Consider the following 12,168-nt stretch of genomic DNA (forward strand, 5'->3'; position numbering starts at 1 on the left):
TGTTTACATGTTATGCTGTGATGTCATTTACTTTAGATTTCATGTTTGTCCATTTTCGTGTCAGACAACACAGTTAGACCGCTGTGTCATACCATGTACAACTTTAAATATAATGCAAAAAATAATGCATCAAGGCAAAGTTGTTCAAATCAAATGAAACTTTCTATGTGTGAATATAAAGATGATATATGTGTAACATCTCTACCTGTTCGGGTCTCTGCGCCACCCTCTGCTCACACGCTGCGGCGCAGGAGACATGTTTGGTTTGATTCCTTGCTTAGAGTTTTTTGCTGCGCTGTCTGCATACTGATCTATTACCTCTCCTCTGTAATTGTATTTCCACCACACCCATCGCCTGCACCTTGTTTCCCTGTGTTTATCAAATAATTAATCTTAGCCTTGCCTGTGTGATTGACAGCCTGTCTACCAATTAAGTCTGGGGCAGCTCCTGGACTTTCTATATACAGGTCATCTGCCCACACAGGTTTGATGGCTATTTTGGCTCTGTCCTGTGACTTCGTCCTTGATAGCTTCCTACTATTGTACTACTGACCTCTGATCTTTGGCTTCCCTTGTGACTACTCTTTTTAATTAAGATGTTGTGTTGCTTTGACCCTTTGGCTCACTGACTCCTCTTCTGTGTTTGTTTGTCTTGTTCTATGTACACTTATTCAGAGAAGGGACCGTCGCCAAGTTGCCGTCTGTTGCCTAGGGCAGTTCTGGCAAGTAGGTAGGGACGGGCTGGGTCGAATTTAGGACTTACTGTCTCTGTTTTCCCTTCTTCCTGGTTTCATCAGCAGTACTAGGGAATTGCACAACTAGCAATCCCCTTACAATATGTAAGAGATTACAATATTAGGGTGAAAGGATACATTTTTGGGGAAAAATATACCATTGAAATGATGCTCCAGTACACTGTTGGGCCAGATCTAACCTGGATACAGTTGGGCCTGGAGCCATACTGGTTACATGTGGCATTATGTTGCACATTTGATCAGATATTCTAGCTGGGCCTATAGATCCTGAGCACTCGTGGGTTGTCAAAGCTAACACCTCAGCCGGTCCCTTAATAAATGGTCAGTTGGTGATAAACCTGACAACAGGTAAGGAAAGTGTTGCAATCTGGCAGAGTCATGCCTGGGAAATCTCTGCTCTGTGTGGGTGAGTATTACCTTGCTGAAAAATGCCAGTTAGAAGCTGTGTCATAAGAGGACACACGTGTCTGCAGTATATCCTGTACATATCACTGCGCTGTCAGTGTCACTCATATTACAACTAGGGGTGACAAATCCTCAGAACAGCAGGTTGGAAAGTGTGTTGCACCAAACTAAAGACAGAACTGATTCTCTTACCATGACGCTTCAATATTCAAACCCTCCCATCATTGGATCTCAAACAGAACCTGGTTCGGTTGATAAAGATAATACGGTTCCAGTCCATAACAGGTTTCTCGCTCATAAAACCACCACAAACAAAGGTGACGTGGCTGGCTGTCAATGGTACGACACGTAATGGACGCCATGACACCAGCTATTTGTATTCATTTGTAGCTATCCGTCCTTGCATGAGATTGTGCAGCTATGGGCTCGGGATGCTGGCTGTAATGTGGCTCCCAATGACCTGATAGTCACCTGACTGCTAGGGAGACTGCTGACAGCTGCTGGCTCCTTATGGAGGGCACAATATATTTAAAAAATAATATGAAAAGGAAAAAAAATAACTGCCCCCAGCCAATACCACAGGTCACAGGTTGTAGCCCTGCCCCAGTGCCACATCAATAAGTGAAAATAACGAATAGGCCGGAGCCCCATGGGACATAAACACTGTATTCGCCGTGAAAAAAAAAATGGCGGTGTTTTACAGTAAGGGCAAAGTGAATCCTGCGCCCACTTTGCGGTAAAAACTGGGGTGCGAACATACCGCTGTGATTTCCAAAACAGATGCGGCTTTGGAAATTGTAGCATGTCAACTATGCCTACGGAAACGCCGGTGCTTTCCCATAGGTATAATTGGAACCATCCGCAGAAAAAAAACTCTGCAAACTTTCTGTCTAAAGCGCTGCGGGAAGAACCGCAATGAATGGAAGCAGTAGAATACTAGAATTTATCTCAAAACCGCTGACACCAATGATAGACTCTCTTTAATACAGTTTAATAATACAACACACACCTCATGAGGCACATAATTATATATTGCATATTATACAGTAATACAGTGTAATCATACAAAAAACACATCAGGCATGTAATAATATGCATAGTATACATTATACAGTGTAATCATACAAAACACATAGTCAGGCATATAATAATATGCATAATATACATTAATACAGTAATGATACAACACACACGAGGCATATAATAATATACACAGTATACATTACTACAGTGTAATAATATAGCACACACAATATCAGTCATATAATAATATGCACAGTATACATTACTACAGTGTAATAATATAGCACACACAATATCAGTCATATAATAATATGCACAGTATACATTACTACAGTGTAATAATATAGCACACACAATATCAGTCATATAATAATATGCACAGTATACATTACTACAGTGTAATAATATAGCACACACATCAGGCATATAATAATATGCACAGTATACATTACTACAGTGTAATAATATAGCACACACATCAGGCATATAATAATATGCACAGTATACATTACTACAGTGTAATAATATAGCACACACATCAGGCATATAATAATATGCACAGTATACATTACTACAGTGTAATAATACAACACACATCAGTCATATAATAATATGCACAGTATACATTAATACAGTAATAATATAGCTCACACAATATCAGGCATATAATAATATGCACAGTATACATTACTACAGTGTAATAATATAGCACACACAATATCAGTCATATAATAATATGCACAGTATACATTACTACAGTGTAATAATATAGCACACACATCAGGCATATAATAATATGCACAGTATACATTACTACAGTGTAATAATATAGCACACACATCAGGCATATAATAATATGCACAGTATACATTACTACAGTGTAATAATATAGCACACACAATATCAGTCATATAATAATATGCACAGTATACATTACTACAGTGTAATAATATAGCACACACAATATCAGTCATATAATAATATGCACAGTATACATTACTACAGTGTAATAATATAGCACACACATCAGGCATATAATAATATGCACAGTATACATTACTACAGTGTAATAATATAGCACACACATCAGGCATATAATAATATGCACAGTATACATTACTACAGTGTAATAATATAGCACACAAAATATCAGGCATATAATAATATGCACAGTATACATTACTACAGTGTAATAATATAGCACACACAATATCAGTCATAATATGCACAGTATACATTACTACAGTGTAATAATATAGCACACACATCAGGCATATAATAATATGCACAGTATACATTACTACAGTGTAATAATACAACACACACGAGGCATATAATAATATGCACAGTATACATTACTACAGTGTAATAATACAACACACATCAGTCATATAATAATATGTACAGTATACATTACTACAGTGTAATAATATAGCACACACATCAGGCATATAATAATATGCACAGTATACATTACTACAGTGTAATAATATAGCACACACATCAGGCATATAATAATATGCACAGTATACATTACTACAGTGTAATAATACAACACACATCAGTCATATAATAATATGCACAGTATACATTAATACAGTGTAATAATATAGCTCACACAATATCAGGCATATAATAATCTGCACAGTATACATTACTACAGTGTAATAATATAGCACACACATCAGGCATATAATAATATGCACAGTATACATTACTACAGTGTAATAATACAACACACATCTCATCAAGCACATAATAATACTGATGATAATAATACCTACATTACACTTTAAGGCCATAGCCCCACAGTGACATAAACGCCACGGTTTGCCTGCGACATATACACTGCGGAAAAAAATGCAACGTTCTAGTCAGTGTGTGGTCACACAGTGCGGTACTATGCGTGTAGTGAAGACACTGTTGCGGTAATTCTAATAATGATATATTGCACGTTATATACAGTGTAGTAACACAACACACTTCATCAGGCACATAATGGTATAGTATACAGTGTAACACTACAGCTTATAGACACATCCCCGTTCACACGCTGTACAGTAATAATACACCTCATATACACATACTGTACAATAACACTAATTACAGCCCAGTCCGGGACACCATTATACGGTCACACACACCACATCCCCTCTCTGTCACTGACCCCGCCAGGACACACAGCTGGCCACTTGTCACAGTCCCTCAGGCCGCAGTGTCCGCTCCATAGTGACAGGGATTACACAAGGCTGCTGCCGGACAGCTGACACAAGTCAGAGGCGCGTCAGGCTGAGGGCGTGTAGAGGGACGGGTGATGTCACGTGGGCGGGTACAGGGCGGGGATCGCTAGAGTTACGTAGCCAGGCGACACAAGTGGGCGGGCACCAAACGCAGGGGGAGGGAACAATTATATGGGCGGGGAAGTAGAGCCCGGGGAGGTACTGTTATGTGGGCGGGGCAGAAGACCCTGGGAAGGGTACTGTTATGTGGGCGGGGCAGAGGAGCCCGGGGAGGGGACTGCTCTGTGGGCGGGGCTCCAGTAACGGGGAGGATACTGTTATGTAGGCGGGCACCAGGCTGGAGCCCCCGCACGACTTGTCAGCAGGCGGCCTGAAGTTTGGATGTGGCGGACGCTGGGAGTTTACGAGACGTTTTGTTGACACCGGGCCAGAAGAAGCGGAAGAGGGGAGGGTCGCAGTGTGTGTCGCCCGCCCGTACAGCAGCCCCTCCCGAATGGCCTTCTCTCGTCCCTCCGGCGTCAGGCCGGGCCTCTACTGACTCTCCGGAAGGGGGCAGCAGTTCGGACCCCATGACAGGCTGAGCCGCAGCGGTCCCGCAGGGACTGGACAAGCCGAGACACCCAGGACTTTTCCCACTTCTCGTAGTCATAGCTGAGGCCTGCGACATGGCTGCGTCCCAGGCCTCCAGCAGCTCCAACCCGAGGAAGTTCAGCGAGAAGATCGCTCTGCACAACCAGAAGCAGGCCGAGGAGACCCGGGCCTTCGACGAGCTTATGACCGACCTGACAGTGTCCCGGGTGAGCAGGCTGCCCTGTGCGGAGCTGGTCTCTGCTTCCGCCGTGTGTATGTAGACTTGACACTGCAGTGACATCGGCCATAGACGCAACGATTAGTGTACGATACGACCTGTGACAATCTGTCAATGGTGCCAGATGACGCCCGCAGTATCGTTGTGTCTGGTGGTTGTGAAGCTGCCTGTAGATAAGTGGTCCCTAACCTAGGGCTGTCCAGCTGTTGCAGACTACAAGTCCCAGAATGCTCTGACAGATGTGCAGTAATCGGGGTGCTCTGCTATAGATCAGACATTACTCCCCTCCCCCTCATGGTCTGCTCATGGGCACTTGCTTTATGTAGTTCTTAGTGGTCACTAAGGGGTTAAACCCTTGCTCACTCTTCATATGAGAAGATACCTGTGCAGTAGTAGTAGTACACATGTGCGGGAGCTCCGGGTTGTAGATGTGTGGATGCCCCTTTAGTGGCCAGCATCTCCATAGGGACAATATATGAGAGGCACCAAACTGAAGTGTGTATGGCCATCTGCCCCCCCCCCCTCCCCCTCCCTCCCTCATAAGATTCTGGCGGATCCCAGCCCAGTGCCATAACTAAAGTCTTGTGGGCCCTGGTGCAATCTTTTGTCCAGGGCCCCCCTACCTCATCCCTACAGTGAATTCTTGATAGTGATGGTTACAGGTGCTGAGGAGTTTTATCCACCTTAGTGTGGCTAGGGGTAATCTGTGGGTCTCCTTGGTTTATGGGCCACATGGAAGCTACAATCTCAATACTGATGGCAGTCAGTGCTTATGGGCCCCCTCTGCTCCCCCTCAAGTTACGCCCATGAGTCCAGGGTATAAGTGGCACTAGTGATCCACCCCTTTACACTCGTGCATTTTAGTCCCTCATAATAGTCAGCCAAAATTTATGAAACAAAATGGCACCAACGTCCGCTTTGGCAACTAGAGAAGGATCGGCTGTGTTGGATATCTGCATCCATCAGCCGGCTACAAATAACAATATGGCTTGAGATATCTTATGTGTATAGGCAGCTTTGTGTATGACCACTACAGACATCAGATACTTGACAGATTTCACTAAATTTAGATTTAGCTGGTCTGCAGAGAAATATTTTGTGTTCGTGGTCCGCTTTAGTCCTCCATGTTTCTGATGTCTGGCTGATGTAGAGAACCTACTAGGATTTTCAGTAGAAGTACTAGCATATGGATATGTCCATACAAGTCTCATGCTCTTGTATGGACATACTGGAAGGCTGTGGATGCAGCTGAAAATCCCCACTGACAAAAACCTGCACCAAATACTGAATTGTACCATTCTATACTACAAGTGTGGGCATTGGAAGGGTCGCACCTGCAGCATAAATGTTGCAGATTTTGGCACCACAGACCAATTCACACTATCCATTGGAGAATCAGAACAGATAAGTAGACTGCAAAAAAAAAAGGCGACTATACACAGAGTCCGAAGGACGCCATTGACTATGATAGGATCCTTTGGGTGTTCATTTTACAACTGAACCCAGCGGACTTTTTCCTCTGCCAATTTTCAAGGATTCTCCATTGGCACAGATGTGAAAGTTGCCATATTTTGCAGGTTTAGGCTAGGACTACATTGATTTTTGGATGTGACTACCTTTGCATGACCAAAGATCACTAGGTTGCTTTGCGATTCATTGACTAATTGAGTCAAACTATTATTTGTCCTTGGAGGGCGGATTGGTCTGTGGACTAAAGCCACCGGGTTGTTTTTTTGGCCCCACTGGAAGTTTAGAGGATCTTTCATGTCCTCGGACACATGCGGTTTTATATACTGCTAGAAAGCCCTGCCTCCTGACAGTCTATAGACTAGTACTGAGGGAGAGGAGGGCATTGCTCACCACTCATGGCTGGGGGTAAGGAACGCCCCCTCACAGTATAGCGCTACACACAGTACTATCAGGAGGGGCATTCCCAGCTAGACTGTCAGGAACGCCCTTGTGGCAGTGAAGAGCTATAAGTAAATGCACCGATATCTCTTCCCCCGGGGCCGACAATGCGCTGAATTCAGTGCATTGTCAACTTTTTAGTGGTCTATAAAACTGCACGTGCCCGGGGACACGATAGGTCCTCTTTTAATCATATTCACATGACTGTGCTCTGTTTGTGAAACATTGTACTTGGATGGGCTGTATATTCTGATGGATATATCCTATATCCATCATAGCAATGTAGGGAGCTCCTGAACAGTCGGAGTACTGCTGTACTGAGCTCACAGATTTGATAGTTTAGTGTAGAGATCTGGGTTTTTGGGAGCTCCCTGCATCATAACTCTTTCATACAGTCGTGGTCAGTGTGGGATATATGGTCCGCACAAGGACGGTTTCCTGGTCCGAACACAATCCTGTAAATGCTGCCTTAGGCCCCTTGCACATGATTGTGTGCCATCTGGGGTTTTCCTGGATAGCACACTGACCCATTCATTTCTGTGGGCCCATTCACATGACCATATATTACACCGATCAGTATGTGGGCTAACAGTCTGGGCCGCAAAACTCAGGACAGGTCCTACTGTAAAACCTTGGACTTTGGGTCTGGCAATTGAGTGCTTATATACCCTATATCCAAGAGCCAGAAATTAAATGTATGCCACTCAGAAACTGGGTTGAATGTCTGTTAACCTGTCCCAATTTTCTGGCCAAGATGAAGTAGATTAGACAGGCCAAGGTGTTTCTGGATCACTCTAGCCCACTTTTCACAGCTGCGGGAGGTAGGACAATGACATGGGGCATCATTGGCACAAATATTGGGCATGCACAATGTCTGTGCCCATCTGCGCCAGTTTTCCAGAGTACATGTAGTGTTAAATCCCCCCCACCATTGTATATGTTGCTCTATTCAGACTCCTCTTCATCAGGGTGCAATGTGGAGGAATGAGGGCCTAAAGATTTTGTCTCTAGTGATCAGTGAAGATCATGTTAGTAGGTGATCAATGTCATTTGTCAGGATTGTATACAGTCAACAGAGAGCGGAGCAGGGCAAGAGCTCAAAGACTATGTTGGATGACAGGTACTTGGCCCCCATCCCACGTGTGCTGGACATGCTGTTTGTTTACATGTGCACATCCATATGGCAAGGCTTGGCAAATTAAAATCAGTTTTTCTTATTCTTTCTATAGTTTATCCATACAATCCCCATGAGGACCTGTATAAACAGTCATAGCTCATTCATTGAGAGTGGGGGGGAGGGGGGGGGAATTGGCTCAGGGATTGATGAGACTGCTTATACATGTCATATGAGGGGTTAATGTAGCGCGCAGCAGACATAATAGTGAGAGATAACACTGGGCGTACATGACGTCGAGCTCTGTATTAATGCTATTATTTTGTAGTAAAGTAGTCATATCACTGCACCGCGCGTTTACAGTTTAACGGACTGTGATCCATGTGATAGTGTGCAGGCTGTGACCGTGCTGAATGTGTATGGGTAGAGTCATGGCTATAGGTTTATGCTCTTCTAAATAGCAGTACTGACGCATTTCTGCTGTCCAAAGTTTCTTCTATTCACCAGTTTATGGATGTGATTTCTGTGTATGTGTTGATGTGGTTTATCATCCACTGTGTGGGTGCTGGGAGATAAAAATACAGATTAGGCCGAGTTCACACCAGCACTGTTATTTCCGTTCTGTTCCGTTATTGGAGCAGACAAAGGTGACAGCAGTGCCGGATCTGTCATGTGATGGACACCTATAGTGGCTGATGGACATTACTGACTATAAAGGGCTCTATCAGATTTCACTTTTCTGCACAACATATTGTAACCTGCTGCAGTATATTTTCTGGTATCTTTGAGAGAATCTGCAACAAAAATGTGAATAGAGCCTAAGTCTCTCTGTCCTCCAGGTAGGTGAGCTGGATGGAATATGGTGGTCGTTCCTCTGACATGTGCATTGCTAGGACTTACTGGAATTATATTAAGGGCCCAATGACCTCAGATGGGCTGTAGCTTCCTAATACAGAACATGAGATGGGGAGTCGGGTACACTGCGTGTTCACATCCTATATCCCATTGATAGTTCAGTGATGCATGTAAAGAAATTCCCACGGCAGATAAAGAGCCTGGCACTCAGGAATTAGGATGAAACAGATCTATAGTCCTTTTTATTAACTGATCCAGAAATAACGTAGCAATGTGATGTGTCGGTGCAAACCTAGACCTTGTTCATACACTAGATTGCAAAGAAGGTGGAAGCAACAAATTCTAATCCACTTTTCGCTTCCTGCGCAGGGTGGCGCTCTTCATTTACTACTCAGATCTCCTTTGCAGTCCGATATGTCTTGCACCTCCTGCAAGTATATTAAGGTGTCTCCAGCATGTCACAGGGCACATTATAGAGTTAAACATCATCCTTTTTTTATTTTATGTTTGTAGATTTAGTGTAAAACAACTTTGACTTTGTATGCAAATGAGACATTTGGTGCACTGTGGGCGGGCATTCAGCTTCAATAGATGTTGGCTACATGCTTATTTGGAAGGAGACTTTTCTTCGTGACTTGCCAGAACACTTGCACTCTCAGCTTGTCCATGTGTTTTCAATGGAGAGGAGAAAGCTACTGTCAGATACTTCTGGTAGCAGCTTATTTACTACAAAAGATCAGACATGCTGAAAATTAAACATGCCTGACCTTTTCTTTTTATTTTGCTCGCCTTATATAGCACCATTATTTTCTGCATTGCTTTGAAGATATCTCGGGAAGACTCCATATTCTTGTCATAGTAAGCTGGTTCAACCAAAATCCATGTATTCAAAATGTTATAAAGAATCAAAAAATACATGAACACCCAGCACCCCTGCTGATCAGCAGTTCAGTGACATCATATTCCTTGGTTGCATGGCATGTTTGCATCTCTGTCTCATTCAGACAGGGGTGAACCTCCGTGTATAGCCCCTATACAATGTGCTGTGCTGGTAAGCAGTGAGGAAGCCTTGTCGCTTGTCTGAGCAATGTAATGTCGGGCCGCCTGATATTGATGACCTATCCTAAGGATGGCTAATCATTATGATAATCCTGGAAAATCCCTTTAAAACGAATGGCGGTTTTACAAGCTCTTAGAAGCACTAGAAAAATCCTGCGTGTGAAAGAGTCCTAAATGCCTCCTCCTATAAAGCTTAGGCTAGGGCTGCACAGTCAGTGGCCAGTTAGTCACGGTACAGTCACTGCATTACCACAATGTCACCTCAATATTTCCATATGTGAGCATAGGTAACCTACCAACCATTGCAAAAAGTCCACCCTGTAAGATGTATAACCTGAAGCTTTTCCAGAGTCTTAACATGGCCTTGTTCATGTAAAATCCCAGATATACAGTACACCGCCCCAATAATGGTTGGGTATGCCGACGCTTTGATGCCCATAGTCACCGCAGTGTCACTTCAGTTATTTTTTTTTTTAATAATATAAATGGTAATGTAGAATTCTTTTCACCTTACATGGCACGTAAAGGAAACTTGTCACCATGACAATGTTTTTCTTTATACAGTCAGTATGTTAAAGGATAAGAGCAGCTAAAAAGATTGATGCTTATTTCTATATAAAATAGATTCAGGTTAAAGGGGCATTCCAGTTAGAACACGTTACCCTTTATTCAAAGGGGTATCTTGCTGATTGGTGGGTGTCCCACCACTGGGACCCCCACTGATGTCATGAACCAAGAGTGGTTTACTGTAGCCATCTGAATGTAGACCACTGGAAATCGCGAGTAAGCGTTCGGCTATCTTTAGGGGTCCACACTCCAATGAATGGAGTGTGTGCTGTGGCTCTGGTCGGAACTGGAGTGTCTGATTTCTTGGGGCTGTCTGGTTAGATGCACATGTTGTTAGGTTGGGGGTCCCGTTTTTTTTTTAAACTGTATGACTGCAGTATAGGAGAGCTTGAATAAAGGGGTGAACTGATGAAGATGGTGGAGCGCTGTCCAGATCCCTCCTCACTGGGGTTGTGGCCTCTGTTCTAGTCATCTGTTGGGCCCCTGAGATGACACACTTATCACCTATTGTGTTGACAGGTTATGAATGTCAGTTATGGGAAACCCTTTATATTTTTTGTCCAGACGTCTCCTTCATCCATAGTAAGAATAATGCTCCCCTTGATACCTATCGCTCATATCACTTCCCCAGCAGTCTCCACATACACTTCTCCTACTTTCCTAGTAGTTACCACTTACCCCACCCCTCCCCATCACCCCATGTATTCACCTTTTCCATGTCCCTGCTGCAGTATACCTTCCCTATAGTGTGTGCTAATAGGACAGCTGTAGTTGCACCCTCTGCCAACCAGGAATGGTCTGTTCTAGCTTCTGCCTTAGTGATGGGTCTTGATGCTGACCACATCTATCCGCACTCATCTGTAAGGGGGTGTTATCAACCAGATGCTACATGCATGAATGTGAAGGAGAAGATAGCAGGGTTCCTTACATTATAAATATGTATACATGAATCTGTTGGCATAGCCCAAATCAATAGATGGATGAAGTACCTGTGAGTGTGCCTACTAGGCCTCACTTGGCGGTGCTCACGTGAGACGCACACCCCGATCTTCATCGGCTGCTCCCCTCTGCCAGTCCCTCCACTGGCTACCTATAGCCCAGCGAATTGAGTTCAAGCTATTAACGTTAACATTCAAAGCGATCCACAACCTGTCCCCTCCATATATCTCTGACCTAATCTCCCGCTACCTGCCCACACGTAACCTCAGATCCTCCAATGACCTCCTACTCCGCTCTGCCCTCCTCCGCTCCTCACACAACCGTCTCCAAGATTTCTCCCGCGCATCTCCCATACTCTGGAACCCCTTACCAAGACACATAAGACTGACCCCTACAATCACAGGCTTCAAGAAGGCCCTGAAGACTCACCTATTCAGGAAGGCCTACAACCTCCAATATCACTATAACCGCACCGCCATCTGTACAGTCTCCCCC

General features: G+C 43.9%; 1 protein-coding gene across 2 annotated transcripts in view; it reads left to right on the forward strand.

Moving 5' to 3' along the window:
• Positions 1–4,738: 4,738 nt before the first annotated feature.
• CRTC3 (CREB regulated transcription coactivator 3) overlaps positions 4,739–12,168 on the forward strand; it is an 88,260-nt gene continuing 80,830 nt past the window's right edge. For both annotated transcript variants that reach the window (XM_075273389.1, XM_075273390.1), the window contains exon 1: positions 4,739–5,220. In XM_075273389.1, coding sequence (XP_075129490.1) covers positions 5,089–5,220 — 132 coding nt within the window. In that variant the 5' untranslated portion in view covers positions 4,739–5,088. The remainder of the gene's footprint in view (positions 5,221–12,168) is intronic.

The sequence above is a fragment of the Leptodactylus fuscus genome, chromosome 5, assembly GCF_031893055.1.
Source record: "Leptodactylus fuscus isolate aLepFus1 chromosome 5, aLepFus1.hap2, whole genome shotgun sequence".
NCBI classification, from domain to species: domain Eukaryota; kingdom Metazoa; phylum Chordata; class Amphibia; order Anura; family Leptodactylidae; genus Leptodactylus; species Leptodactylus fuscus.